This window comes from Arachis duranensis, chromosome 5 (assembly GCF_000817695.3).
Source record: "Arachis duranensis cultivar V14167 chromosome 5, aradu.V14167.gnm2.J7QH, whole genome shotgun sequence".
NCBI classification, from domain to species: Eukaryota; Viridiplantae; Streptophyta; class Magnoliopsida; order Fabales; family Fabaceae; genus Arachis; species Arachis duranensis.
Genome location: NC_029776.3, coordinates 19,228,055 through 19,244,221, shown reverse-complemented (window position 1 = coordinate 19,244,221; position 16,167 = coordinate 19,228,055). Strand labels below are relative to the sequence as shown.

General features: G+C 33.5%; 1 protein-coding gene across 1 annotated transcript; it reads left to right on the top strand.

Moving 5' to 3' along the window:
• Positions 1–1,265: 1,265 nt before the first annotated feature.
• Positions 1,266–5,128, top strand: LOC107488577 (protein phosphatase 2C 70-like). The gene is given in 12 exon segments (XM_016109336.3): positions 1,266–1,490; positions 1,493–1,873; positions 1,977–2,152; positions 2,256–2,414; positions 3,055–3,198; positions 3,291–3,352; positions 3,459–3,594; positions 3,702–3,793; positions 4,165–4,280; positions 4,378–4,507; positions 4,766–4,820; positions 4,912–5,128. Coding segments are annotated over 12 exon segments (1,701 nt in total). The 5' UTR covers positions 1,266–1,399; the 3' UTR covers positions 5,071–5,128.
• Positions 5,129–16,167: the final 11,039 nt, after the last annotated feature.

Here is a 16,167-nt window from a genome sequence, read left to right as displayed (position 1 = left end):
TGCAAACGAAAAATTCGAACACAAAAATATAAAGAAAGACATGACAGACACTGGACTCATTTTTTTTTATTAAAAACAGATCAAATATAGTTTAATAAAAATTAATCAAATACCTGAGTTCTGATACCAAACGATAAAGAAATAAAAGGATAAACAAGACAAGAATTGAAATTGAATAGAAAAGATAAATTGTAATTGAAATAAAAACAAAAAGGATAAGTTGAAATTGAGTACAAAGAGAATCACTCTACTTTCTACCCAATTTCTTGATGCAATAAGAAAGGGACTCCTCAACTTAACTTGTCAACGCCATAGTTTGGAAATTGAATCGAAGCGACTCCTCAACCTTCTACTAAATTCCCCGATGCAACAAGAGAGGGACTCCTCAACCTCACTTGTCCATACCATGGATTCATTACGAAACCGAAAAGGAGATTTTCAAACCTCTAAATCATTCTATATTACGACTACCCTAATTTTTGAGGTATTTATAGCCTATTATTAGGTTAAAATATAAAAAATCTTGAGCCTACAAACATAAAGCTCAATCTAGTAATTAAATAAATAAAATTAAAATATATCAAATTAAATTAAACATTCTAAAAATATAAATTAATATCTTCTAAATAATACTTGAACTCTTTATATCACAAATATTTGAAGCACGTATCAAGATGAAAAAGACTTTGACAAAAAAAAAGACAAACAAAAGTGAAACTATAGAAGCGGAGCGTAGTAAAATTTTTGGACGAATTTAAGGGACACGGTATAAAATATAAATATACGTTGAAAATAAATTAAATCACATATATATTTATACACAGATATTGATTATAATTTTTTTTGACAGAAAATATTGGTTATAGTTACATTGTACACTTGTACCGATAAAAATCATAAAATGCTTGTAGTCTCTAAAATGAACCAAGCCTAGCTCACTCGCTCACTCACTCACTCAAATATTAAATTCACGTTTCCTTTGATTGTTTTCCTTGTCAAAGTAGGCATCCAATCTCTAATAAGTAAGTGTATTTGAAAAGAAAATTGTTTGATGTATAACACTTAAAAGAGATGGAATTGAGTCCATAATTCTTGTTTTCTACTCCTAAGTAAACGGTAATATATTTAAGTAATATGCAAATATCAATATAAGGCGATTAATTTAAGAATATTGATTGATTATATCAATGTTGGAAGTAAATAATAAATAGTAATTTGAAATTTGCAGAAGAAAAAGTGAATGTGGGTTGATAGGATGTAAGAAAAAGAGAAGAGAGAGTGACTATTTCAAAGCATAGGCAAGGTTGTCGCAAACCCAAACCCAAACCCAAATACCCAATCTGAAGAAGAGAGTAAGGTGTAAGAGAGAGAAGACAAAGAGAAGAAGAGACCGATCACGATGGCTACGCTACAAACCGTTGTTACTGTCATCCTTCTCCTTATGCTTCTTCTCATCCTCATCTTCCTTTTTTATCTCTTCAAACCATGGCGTGTGAGCTAGAGAGACCTCTCGTTCGCGAAGAAGGTGATGCCAACGATGCCAATTTGCCCTTCAATAATAATAGCAATAATCAGAACAATGAATTGGCCAGAGATTATGATCTCGAAGGTGCTTGTCACCCCAACGAAGTTCATTTTCGCTCTCCTCGATCACTTGGCCTTGTACGCAAGCCGAGGCTTCCGATTCGCAATGCGCCACAGCAAGGGGATGCTTTGGTTTTAGATGTTATGTCTGCAGACTCTGTTGATGTTGGCCAAACCCTCAGGCTTTCTCCTGCTCTCTTAGCTGAAGCACAAAAGCATCACCATCAGCATCAGCATCTCCAGAATAATAGGGTTCTGGACTCTCTGGAGAGAGATATCCTTGGTCAAAGTAATTTCTTAACTCTCTTTTGATTTGTTTGCAGCTGCTATGTGTTATTTGCATTGTCTTGATATGCCAAACATGTCAACATGTATCTGCGTTAGGAGTGCAGGAAGTTGCCTTACTCTGGAGGTTATCAGTGGTCCTTCCCGGGGGATTCGATGTTCTGTACAGTCTATGAATTCTGCTGGTCTGCCCCTCACCCTGGGAAGAGTTCCTCCAAGCGATTTGGTGATAAAGGATTCAGAGGTTTCGGGAAAGCATGCCATGATAAATTGGAATTTGGATGTAAAAATTCATTTTCTTTTCTTATGTTCCCTTGTAACTGCATTGGGTTTTCGACCATGTATGGTATGGTGTGCAGTAATCCTTGTTGAAAATTATTTTTCAGAAAATGAAATGGGAGTTGGTAGATATGGGTAGCTTAAATGGAACACTCTTGAATTCTAGGCCAATCAACCATCCAGACACTGGAAGCAGGCTTTGGGGAGATCCAGTGAATCTTGCTGATGGCGATATCATAACACTTGGAACAACATCGAACATAAGTGTATGTGTTCTGGCTGAATCTCATTTAACTGCCACCTTTTGGATTATTATAGATGCAAAGTTTGTATTTCTATTGGTGATATTAGATGCGAAGGGACTGTCTTTAGGTTTTATGGGTGGATAAAATTTAGTTGGTAATCTATAAACAAGTTTCCTGTACCCCATTGCTATCCAATAATACTTTTACACGGGAATATTTTGTAGTCTTTCTTTGGAGATTTATTTAAATACAGTTTCCTTCATGTTTCCTGCATACAGATATAGGGGGATAAGTTTTTTTATATAATATAGAATTTAGCTAAGCTGAATCATACTGTAGTTTGCTTTTAGATTGAGTCAGAGAGCAGTTTTTATTCTTCCAATATACTGCCTCCCCTAAAAATGGGGTACTAATTAGGCTATGTGTGATTATTTTTTCTTTGTTCAGAAAAAAGCAGATTCTTGTATATGATCTTCAAAAGTCTCAATTTTAACTGAAACTTCACTATACAATCTATGTGCTATATTGTTTACATTATCATGGTGATACTTGGAGTGAGCATGCAGTTGTGCCTATATTTTTGGATGCCATAGATTATGGCATTTGCTTCTTTTGTAAAACAATCCTATACTTACTTATATGTTATTTTATTGTATGGCAGGTTCATGTTGCTGCACAAAATCAGCAACGCATTCCATTTGGAGTTGGTATGGCATCAGATCCCATGGCTTTGCGTAGAGGAGCAAAACAGCTTGCTATGGAAGATGTTTGCTATTATCAGTGGCCTCTGCCTGGGCTGGATCAGGTTCTGTATATATTCATGGCATTCCTTCAATATTTTGTTTCTCACAATTATATAGGGAGTGGAGCTAACCCACTTCAATGCCCAATTTGCAGTTTGGGCTATTTGGTATCTGCGATGGACATGGTGGAGATGGGGCTGCTAAATCCGCAAGCAAGTTAGTGTTTAAATTTTAGTGGAGGCCAATTTTATATCCTGATCCATGGTTCTTGCCCTTCTTAGTATATGAAATATTACTAATTTTTCTCAAATTTTTTTTTCAGACTTTTTCCTGAGATAATTGCTAATATATTATTGGATTCATCAAAAAGGGAGCGGATTTTATCACTTCATGATGCTTCAGAAATTCTAAGAGATGCATTTTCTCAAACAGAAGCATGCTTGAATCATTACTATGAGGTATTATGTGCTCCACTGTGATCTTGGATAGTCCTTAACCAGATAATATTTTTTTGGTTTTTTTTTTTTTAATTTATCGTGTATAGATTTTAATAAACTCTTTGCAGGGATGTACAGCAACAGTGCTTCTGGTGTGGGCTGATGGTGAAAATTTCTTTGCACAATGTGCAAATGTTGGAGACTCTGCCTGTGTTATGAGGTATGTTTATCCAAGGTGGGATGATAATTGGACTATCAGAAATGAAATAATATTGTTGATGGTTTAGACTTGCTTCGCTTCTATTGTTAGATGGAGAGACACACATTCTATAACTCCATTGGTGGATAGTACTTTTGTACATGAACATCCTGTCCTTTGTTGTTTTAGAATTTTTGAGGTATAACAAACTTTTGAAAAGAATTGAGTGGAATTTTTCTATTTGTAATTCATATCATTATGAAGTTTTGTCAAGTTTTTGCAGTATTTTAGGTGCTTATATGTAACAATTGCTGTATGTGTTGGTTTACCTGGACCGGAGTTCTTGTTGCTATGATGGGTATATGAAACTCATCAATTATTATTTTTGGCAGTGTAAATGGGGAACAAATCAAGATGTCGGAAGATCACAAGATAACAACTTATTCTGAAAGACAGAGAATTGAAGAGACTGGTGAACCATTGAAAGATGGAGAAACACGTTTATATGGTATGCGGAAAATTTTATTCATTAAAAAAGAGGATCACTTTTCTCAATCTCAATATTGACTTGGCAATTGCTGTTTCTGGTTCTCACATTGATGCAGGGATAAATCTTGCAAGGATGCTTGGGGACAAATTCCTGAAACAGCAGGATTCCCGGTTCAGCTCAGAGCCTTATATTAGTCAAGTTGTGCATATTGATCAAGCAAGCAGGGCTTTTGCCGTTCTAGCTAGGTGATTTTGCTTATGATATATGCTTTTTATGAATATACTTTTTCAGAATAACAGAACTTGTCTTAATATACTCGGTCTGTGTCTTACGACTTAAGAGGATGTCTTTCTAGAATTAGTATGGGTGAAATAAGTGGCTTTATTAAAATCTTGGTCTTTTTGGTTTCTGAACGCTTTAGTCCCTATGAACTATTTTAGTTTATTTGCTTTCACATTCATATTTTGCTATTGTAAATATGCTTTCGTATCTGCAAATTTCAGTGACGGGCTTTGGGATGTCATCAGCATGAAGAAGGCAATTCAGCTAGTGCTTCAGGTTTTACACTAAACTTTTGTTTCTATTCGGAGTTTATTTGGTGCTATTTCGCAGCAATTTGTTCCAACAGTTTGTTTTCTCAAATGCACAGATGAGGGAGAAATACTGTACAGAGAGAGAGAATTTAGCAGAAAAGATTGCTAGTTCATTGTTGGCTGAGGCTAAGACACTCAGAACAAAGGACAATACCTCTGTAATTTTCTTAGATTTTGATAGCTTCAATAGATTTTCTTGTAAAGTTGAATCCTAGTATGAATTAGGAATAGTGATATAGTAATGGTAATATATATAATTTTCATTCTCTTGAACTTGTTATTTTTCCCTTCTTAAGGTTATCTTAGTGCAAAAAAGAAGAAACCCTTAAAATACATAAGGGAAGCCAACGCTCACAGATTTTTCGGCCTAAAAAACTATGCTTGGAGACTACTAAAGGCTTATATAATCCAAAAACTAAAGACCTCTTTTTAAGGTAAGGGAAGGATAGATCCCATAGACTTATGATTCGCCCGACCAAAAAGAAGGGAAGAAAGAAGAACTTATGGTTCGATAATTGAAGGAAGGGGCACTCTACTATATAGATTGAGGTGGTATAGAGAGAGAAAATAAATTCCTTTTATAATTATTTTTGATTATTTTATTGTTATTTAAAATGTGGGATTTACCTTTTTTAATTTCTCTTTTATCTCATATAAAAAAAGATCTTTAAACTTACATCTTTACCATATAATTCATCTCGAAGGAAATATAAAAAAGATGGGAATAACCTGTCTCAGTAGAAGTCTCTGGAAAAGTGTAAAAACAATAAGGGTTTGGGGAGATATCTTCACACTGATGCTCAAATTACCGAAATTTTTATTTATAAAAGAATAAAAAAAAGATATATATAGAAATTAGGTTTTATTAGTTAGCTAGTTTTTATAAAGTCGTCAATTTTTTAATTTATAATCAGTATGATATATACAAACATTTTTTGTATCAACTAAGTTGGCACAAGTTTAGTGGAAAAAAAAAACTGCATGCATGCATTATCGTTTCACCTTTTTCTCCTTTTTTTTAGCGCATAAAATTTTATACATAGTACAAATTTATTCATATAGTATAAAAATTTTTACACATAACACATAAATTTTTGCTGTGAATATATTTTGTTGTTAGTTGGGTGAATCACTATTTTGGATATGTGGTCTTAAAAATTTGTGTATTATGCGTATTTTGTTAGTTTGAGTATTAATATTTTAGACATGTAATCCTTTAAAAATTTATGTGATGTGTATCAAAATTTTTGTACTGTATGTATTTTGTTGGTTGGGTATGAATGTTCTAGGCATGTGGTTTTTTAAAAAAAATTTATGTTGTACACTAAAATTTTTATGTGTATCAAAATTTATGTGCTCTAATTTTCTGAACATATATAGAAGAGAAAAAAGATAAAAAAGATGAGGAAGATAATGATAAAGAAGGAAGACAAGAGGCGATAGTGACAGCGACAACAACGACGATGTTGAAGAAAAAGCGTACAGAAAAAGACGACAATGATGATAATTGAGGAGGAAGAGGTATGAGAAAGAAAAAAACAAGTAGAAGCACGCTGTAGGTAAGAAGAAGCTTGAAGAAAAAACACACAATGACTTGGTTTGACTTTATTAAAAAAGTGCTTGACCACCTAGTTTTATTGTTTTATAATTTCATCAATTAAATTTGTAATTAGATCTTTATTTTAGATAAAAATTTGTAATTAAATTCTTATTAATTGTTCTTTTTAAATAATTCTAAAATATTTGTTCTTAAAATATTTTATAACTCGTTTTACATTAAATACAAAATATTTTTTAGTAATAATTAAACCTAAAAACTGATTAAAAAGAGTGAGCGGAATGCTGGGGATTATTTTATTGCCGTCTGAGGTCATAAATAATTAAATATTTTTCCTCTCTAATTAATTAGGAAGATACAAATTACATTTTCCTTTTCTTTTAGATGGATAATTGTATATATTCGTTTTTGTTTATAAACTTGTATGAGAAATTGAGAATAATGTATGTAACTAAAAAAATTAAGCGAGAAATTGAGAATAACATAATCCATTTTCTTCATTTTATTATTCCGGGGTTATTAGTTATACGATCAGAAGTTGTGCAAATTGCTGAAACAAGAGTACAAGACTATAATTATAATGTCTTTGATCTATGAAAGAGGGCGTTTATGTGGCGTGAACCAGAATGACAGAAAATATGTTTTATATTGGTTTGATTTTGGTGTTGTACAGATGAGTGGGTTTTCTCATAGAGAATAAACATTAGAAAAATAAATTATTATACGTACTCATAGAAAAATATAAATGATGACAAATATATTTATTAAATAAAAAAATGACGATTGTACTTATAAAAGATGGGTTTCGCATAATAAAAATACTTAATTTTTAAAATATTATTTAAAAATTTTAAATTGTCTTTTTCTTTACTGTCATCATCATTCTCTTTCATTCATTCTCTCAGTCTCTTTCTAAATCTTTTTTCAACTCTCCAGTAAATGTTTCGCCGACAATTTTCTTTATTTTTCCTTCCTTTTTTAGTTCTTTCTTTTTTCAAATCTTGTCAAGTTTCTCACCACCCATTTAATCACTATGTACCCTACGCATGCGGTTCATCCTCCGAATCGCGCTCAGTGTTCCACAAATTTTCCAATAAGAAAGATATATTCCTCTACAACGCGTTTCTCAGCAACTACGCACTCTACCGCAACATCATTTTGTTCCTCGTTGAATTGGTCTCCGTGACAGGACTTCTGCCGGACAATTTCATGCTGCCGTCTGCTGTCAAGGCCTGCGCTGGTTTACGGAGGTGAAGCTTGAGAAAGCGCTTCACGCGCTTGCTTTGAAACTGGAACTGTGCTCTAATTCTTTTGTGGAAAATGCACTTATTGCTATGTATCGTAAGTGCGGGTTTGTGGAGAGTGCGTTCAAGGTGTTTGAGAAAATGCCTAAAAAAAACTTGATTTCATGGAACTCGATTATGCTTGTGTGCTCAGAGAATGGGCCTTTTGATGAGATTTGTGGTCTATTTAAAGAGCTTTTGTTGAATGGTGATGGTGATGAAGGCTGGTTCCTAATGTTGCTACTGTGATCACAATGGTTCCTGTGGTGGCTGCAATGGGTGAAGTGAATTTGGGGATGCTGCTTCATGGTTTGGCTTTGAAATTGAGTTTTTGAAATTGGAACACTCATCGGGCTGTCACACGAAACCCATTTTTTATGGGTACAATGGTCGCTTTCTTATTTGATGGGTACATTTATCAACATTTGTATCTATTATGGGTACACATGATAGTTTATTCAACGGTGAATTCTATCATGTAGAAGAGAGATTCTTTCTATATGTGTAGAAATTTGTTGTCCTTCTCCTAGTAGAACAAGTGTCTAGAAAGAGGGTGTAATTAAAGCTATAGTGAAAGACAAAAACTGATCTTGGTGCAGGGTGTGGACCCCACTACAGTAGATGAATTAAAATATTTAATAATGTAAAGTTGATTAGTTATTAATTATAAATGATAATGATAGGCTGGTGTTTTTTTTTTATGGATTTAAGTTTTTGGGCCAAGCCATTTTTTTCCTGGATTTAGGTCTTAATTGAATTTTTTTATGAAAAACGAAAATAATAAACATAATATCTTATGGATTTGGGTTATTTGATTTTTTTTGTTTGGGTCTTAATTGATTTTTTTTGTGTAGATGTAGGTGTTGATTGTTTTTTTTATGAAAAGTGGACAATTTTTTTGTCATAAAAAATGGATTAAAGGACATTTTTGTCCCTGGCCTTTTTTTTGCGGATATTTTAGTCCTCAAACAATGGAAAATACATTAAAGTCCCTGACCCCTGAAAAACGTGGACATTTATGCCCTTCCGTTGAATTCAGCCGTTTGCACTGGACGGAAAAGGTTAAGCTGGCAGAGGTGGCGCTGAAGTGGCACGTAACGGAGGCCAGGTGGCATGGAGCATTTCGTAACAGGACATATAAGTCCTTGGAGACGAAAATGACGCCGTTTTTGTATCCTCCCCCATTCTTTCAAATTTCTCTACCCTTTTCTTCTTCCTTCATCCCTTTTCCCTTTCATTCTTCTTCCTTGCCCTTACCTCCATCACTGCCGCACAGCCGCACCTCCGTCAGCCACCATCAACGCCGGCGACCTCCTCCTTCCTCTCTTTTTGCGTCTTCTTCCCTTTCTCACTCCCTTACTCCCATTAGTCTCTCTCTTCTCACCCTCCTTCCACCCACCGTTCATCCGCGACAACCTTCTCGGCGACCCACTACCGCTGCGCCGCTGCCTCTCTGCACTCAAGCTGAAATAAGTAAACGCACACCCCATTAAAGTGTGCAGATTTTTCTACACCAGATAGTGTGAACTAACTTTTATTAAAGCATACTAGACTGTGACAGAAGGACAACAAAATTTTGAAAGATATGATTTAAAGACTAATCTCATATTCATGGTCTTAATTTGGAACTACACACTTGAACCCACTAAAAACATGAATAAGGAGATAAGGTAATAAGTTGAAGCACATATTAATGGTCTATAGAATACTGAGAGATGAATTGTGTCAGGATTGCATATATATGTATAAAATCAGTATCCGACAGAGTCAATGCAGATTCAGACTTACCATGCTTGGATCTTCACTTCCTTGTGGCATGTCAGTTTTGATATTGAGGTGGTTCAACTCCAAATTAAACTTCATGTTAACTAGAGTTGATAAGTCACCATCACTTAATATCACTTGTTGACCAAAAACATGTCTCATGTTGACTAAATTTGACTGGTAAATCATAACCTAGGATTACCAATGTAAAAATTTATCACATATTGCTTGTTAAAATTAAACTCTGTTAAGAATGAAAGAAAACATTGTTCGAAAAACAAAAATGCAAGCATTTGTATTCAGTATTCATGGATGAGTCATCAATTAAAGATTGGTTTTGGTGTACCTTGGAAGCTTTCATATGTGCAAGACATAATCCAACTAAGCCAACCCCTGAGCCAATCTGTTTCAAATTTTGAGGAAGTAAGACTCGGTGCAAGACAATGATCACATTTGAAAGCCTATATAGCTATCTTAAGGAAAGAAATGAAATTATCAAAATTTATAAACAGAAGGTGAAAATTCCAACAATGCAAAGGACTATACATGATCAGAAAACATCAAAGTTGTTTCTAAATTCAACAAAATTGTAGTGTATATATAATATAACTGACCTCAAAGCAAAATTTATTAGAAAACAACTTTGGATGAGAAAGTATTAACTCGGATAGAAACAAACTTGATGGCCATATGGAACACCTGTACAACCAAACCAGCACCAAACTTTACAAAGTTAATGGCAGTTATATAAATAGACCATGACCATCCATGAAATGTTGCAGTTGATATTAAAGGTCTTTTACCACAAGTATGAGCTTACCCTGTATCACCTTCAAGCATATTAACAGAACACTGTAAGGTAAACACCAACACCTTTGAGTGCTGCTTGCTTTGTAGTTCAGAACAACCTATAGATAGATACCAGTAGCCAAACAAATATAAGCTAAATTAAATAACATCATATAAGAATCATTGGAGAAACATGACCTTAATTATGACTTACCATCAGGAAAAGGAAAAGTATAGGGTACCAACATATTATCTGCCAACTTCTGCCAACTCTTATTTATATTTGTATTTCATGGAAGTGTGTTCGTAGATGTGTCTAATAATTAATATATTTTAAATACATATATAAAGAGACACATCCAGAAAATATATCGATAAAGACACTTCTATTAAACACAGTTATAAAAAAGACATTTTTATTAGGCACATCCATGAACACACTTCCATGAAACACAATTATAAATAAGAGTTGGCAGAAGTTGGCAGATATGCTGTTGGTAACGTAGCGGAACCGTCAGGAAAAATATACGAAATTCTTTTTCGGACTCTTGTATCTCTTTTGCAAAAACTATCATCCTAACAAAAAAGATAATGAAAGGAAAATCCCTCGAGATTTGAGACTAATTTTTGCAGAGAGGTGGCGGCGTGGCGGTAGTGGGTCGCTGAGAAGGTTGTCGCGGACGAACGATGGGTGGAAGGAGGGTGAGAAGATAGAGAGACTAATGGGAGTAAGGGAGTGAGAAAGGGAAGAAGACGCGAAAAGAGAGGAAGGAGGAGGTCGACGGCGTTGATGGTGGTTGACAGAGGCGCAGCTGTACGGCATTGATGGAGGTAGGGGCGAGGAAGAAGAATGGAAGGGAAAAGGGACGAAGGAAGAAGAAAAGGGTAGAGAAATCTGAAAGAATGGGGGAGGATACAAAAACGGCGTCGTTTTCGTCTCCAGGGACTTATATGTCCTGTTACGAAATGCTCCATGCCACCTGGCCTCCGTTACGTGCCACCTCTGCCAGCTCAGCCTTTTTCGTCCAGTGCAAACGGCTGAATTCAACAGAAGGACATAAATGTCCACGTTTTTTAGGGGTCAGGGACTTTAATGTATTTTCCATTGCTTGAGAACTAAAATGTCCGCGAAAAAAATGTCAGGGATGAAAATGTCCATTACTCTAAAAGATGTATTTTTGTGTTTTTGAAAATATTAATTTAGTCTTATTTTTACATATTATTTTTATTCTAATACTCTCAACAATCTTATTCTTAATAATGTTTTAGACTATAATCATTCATTAATAATAATAATTAGTTATATAGTTAATTTTTGTAGCAGGATAAATAATTTACGTTATAAAAAAATTATAATAGTGCACAAGAATAAAATGTTTTAGCATTTAGAATTTAATTTTTGTTTGTTTAGGATTTATTTTGATGATAATATTTTTGGTACGTGATAAAATTTTTGTATTGTAACGATTGTAAATCAATGATAGAATTTATTTTATCACGTACCAAAATTACTAATCAAAATAAACCCTAAAAGAACCAAAATTAAATTCTAAATGCTAAAGTATTTTATTCTTGTGCACTATTATAGTTTTTTTATAACGTAAATTATTTATCCTGCTACAAAAATTAGCCATATAACTAATAATAAAATCATAACTAATGAATGATTATACTCTAAAATATTATTAAGAATAAAATTGTTGAGAGTATTAGAATAAAAATAACATGTAAAAATAAGACTAAACTAATATTTTTAAGAACACAAAAATACATCTTTCATGACAAAAAAAATTGTCCACTTTCATAAAAAAATCAATTAACACCTACATTTACACAGAAAAAATAAATTAAGATCCAAACAAAAAAAATTCAAATAACCCCCAAATTCATAAGATATTGTGTTTATTATTTTTGTTTTTCATAAAAAAATTCAATTAAGACCCAAATTCAGGGAAAAAAATAGCCTGGTCCAGAAACTTAAATCCATTAAAGAAAAAAAATAGAAATCAGCCCATCATTATCATTCATAATTAATAACTAATCAACTTTACATCATTGAATATTTTAATTCATCTATTGCAGTGGGGTCCACACCCTGCACCAAGATCAGCTTTTGTCTTTCACTATAGTTTTAATTGCACTCTCTCTCTCTCTCTCTAGACACTTGTTCTACTAGGAGAATGACAACAAATTTTTACACATATAGAAAGAATCTCTCTTCTACATGATAGAATTCACCTTATTCAACATTTGACGATGGCGACACTCAAACTGTGAGAAGTTGTAGTTATAACACACATTTCGAAAATACCTAACACTGACATCATGTAGATCGCAAAAAATTAGGATCCTTTAGCAGTTTTTCCAGTTTCTCATAAATCACAATGTGTTGAGTCTACTGACACTATCATCTCATTGGGGATGAGATACTTTTATGGTGACACACATATAAACACATAAAAGAAATATAAAGTTAAACAAGAAAGATATTAAAAGGGGCAGTTTATAAGGTGAATAGGACTCAGGTAAAGTAAGGGAAGATAAGATGGATTATGATTTGGAAACAAAGGAAAAAAGTTTTTACCATTGTTATGATTCTTATTGTTTTGTACTTTTGTACATGTTTGATATTGTGTTTTGAAGTTTGTGCGTTATTGGCCTTTTTTTGGTGTTCTTGTGAGCAAAGTAGTTTGGTGTTGGTTATTGTTTGTTGTTTGTAGGTAGTGTTTATCATGTGTTTTCTTGTGTTTGAATTGAAGTTTTTGTGTTTGTGTCTTTGTGATAGCATGAGATTATATTTTAGGTGGAAAGCTGGATGAGAAGGAGTAAAGATAGAGTCTAATGCTAGTCTTGGTGTGGTGGTGGGGTTTGCTGAAATCTGAAACTGAAACTTGAATCAAACTAAAGTTCAAACACAATTATATTTAATATATTTTTTTAAAAAAATCCATCTCGCTTTTAACGAGAAACATTGACAAATATTAAAAAAATAAAATTATCTCGCATACAATGAGATACTATAAATAATTAAACAATTATATTTATCTTTTTTACAGTTGACGAGAAAGTTTTGATCCCACCATCAAGAATAACACCCTTGAACCTCATGTTGGGGTATAATTACAATTTTTTTTCATATTAAAATTTTTTAGCCCAAGAGTGAACCAATTCATAATAATTTTAACTTTAGGGTCTTCAAACATTTGGTTAAGAAAATAATAAATACATGAATAAAACTATCTTGGTTTATTGAATTTTGTAAACAATCCCACTAGAGAACTAACAAAGGGTGTAGCCAATGCAATCAATTAGCATTTTTTTTAGAGAAAATGCGAATTCAAATTATCATGAGAAGCATCTAAAAACTAATAAAAAAATCATCCAAAATTTCAAAAATATTTTAAGAATTTCTAATAAAAGAAAACATCCAAAACGTAACAAAAAAATCCAAAATTTAACAAAAAAGAGATATTCAAAATTATTTAAAAAATTTTAAAGCCTAATTAAATGAAACATCCAAAAAAATAAAAAATCCAAAAACTAAGCAAGAAACATCTAAAACAATTAAAAAATAATCCAAAATCCAAAAACAAAAAACATCCAAAATATAAAAAAATATGAAACTTATGAGAAAAAATATCCAAAAAGAAAAGAAGAAGAAGAAGAAATAGCAGCTCAAATGGTGGTTGACAAGGTTGCGCAACACAAGGAGGAGGAAGCTGGAGTGGGTGGTTGACGAGGATATGCAACGCCAGAAGGGAGCTGCGGTGGTCAGAGGCGCTAGGCGTTGCAAGTAGAGGAGCCGTGGTGGCCGGAGGCGTTGCGCATTGCGACAAAGGGAGCGGCGGTGGACAACAGAAGGAGGTTGTCATGCGGCGTTGCTTCATTCGCAATGGGCATGCGAGCGGCAGAAGGAGTTTGTGGTGCGGCCTTGCATGTGTGCAGCAAAGGGCAGATTTGGCGAAGAAGAAGAAAAAGAGGAGGAAGAAGAAGAAAAGGAAGATGAAGATGAAGAGGAGGAGAAAGAAGAAGAGGAAAAAGAAGAAGATGAACATGCCTAACGTAAATACTGGGCGTGCGTTTTTTGAAATTTAAAAGTTAGCTCAAGTTTGCTATACCCCTAGTTATTTACCTATACTTTTTCTTTTGTGAAAAAAAAAGAATGTATCTAACTCATTCTGTAGCCAACTCAGCTAACTTCTAAAATTCTAAATTTGAATTTCAAAAAAATAGTTTTGCACTCAGAAACCAAGCCAAATGCCCTAATCCATAATCTGCGACGCCGTAACCTCCCATTCCCTCCAAGATGCTCATCATTTTCCCTGCCCACGCGACTTCCTTCTTACGCCCCTGTCACGCATCGCGTTCCACCCCACAAATCGCGTCTCCTACTCATGGTGTTTTGTTTGTCGATCGTGCCACTGGCCACCAGTTGCACCACTGCCGCGCTTGTTGCATCGTGAATGGATTTCTTCTTATTCTTGGTTTTGGATGATTATTTTTTCTAGTTTTGGATGTTTCTTTATCCAGTTGTTCTACATGCACACTAATTCCAGCTTGTAATTTCAGCCACCGTATACAAATACGTATACAAATACAAAAATTCAAAAATTAAAAACCAAACCCAGTCTCACTCAACACGTGTTTCACCCTCCTCTTTCCAATTTCAATTATGCTCCCAAAACCCCTCCTCATTCTTCTTCTCCTTCTTTTGCATGAATCTCCTCTCTCTCTCTCTCTCTCTCTCTCTCTCTCTCTCTCTCTTGCATGTGCACGATTTGCTCCTCTTTCCTTTTGTCATAACTACAATATTCTCTCCCTAGCGTGATTCTCAGCCGTGATGCAATTCATCGGAACATTCTTATAGTTTTTGCTGCTTCTTTTCTCCTTCTTCTAGTTTGATTCAGCATTTTCATCTCTACATTAAGGTGAGTTTTTACTCTTTCTCATTCTTTGATTTATGCATGCTTGATTTCGGTACTTCTTGTTTGATTTTAGGTCTGATTTTGCTATTTTTGCCTTATCTAATTCCTACTTTCATCTATACATCAAGGTGAGTTTCTAATTCTTCTCCTTTTTGATTTTTACATGGTTGTTTCTCGCTCTTCTTGTATTTCATTTTGATACTTCTTGTTTGACTTAGGTCTCATTTAGCTACTTTTGTATTTTCTGATTTAGGTCTTATTTTTTGGCTTTGATTTTTGCTACTTTTTGTTTTCTGTTTTCTAATTTATGTCTCATTTTTCTACTTTTCTATTTGTTTTAGGTGTTTTTCGTTAGTTAGGATTTGATTGTAAAAATTTGATTTGTACTATCACTTAATTGAAATGGGAACATAACTATATATTAAATCTGTTTCTTACATTAGTGATTGACTTTGTTGTTAAATTTCTTAAATATCACTTGTTTTTGTTTATTTATCTGAATTTTTTTTATTAATCATTACGTTACTTGGTGATGATCAACCAATCTTATAATTAACGTACCATATTCTGTTCTTAACTTGTAATTTTGTTTACAAGAAGTAGGGTACATGATTTTGATTATTACCTTTTGCATATTTGATTATAATTGAATTTTTGTGATATGAGTTGGAGTTTGTTTGATTATTATGTAATTATAGCATCAAATTGAAGAAGAGAATTTAGATAATTATATTTTATAAAACTTTTAGATTGTAATATCACTTGATTGCGATGAGAGCATAACTATATATTGAATCTGATTCTTACATTAGTGATGACTTGGTTGCTGAATTTTTTACATATTGAAGTTATTTGTGTTAAAAATTATCATACTATACTGGGTTTGATTATCCTGTTGAATGAGTTTGATTATACTCAGGTTTTAATACATGATATTACAGCATGTTTTATTATAGCATAGTTGAGGTTTGATTATAGCATGAGTTTTAACTT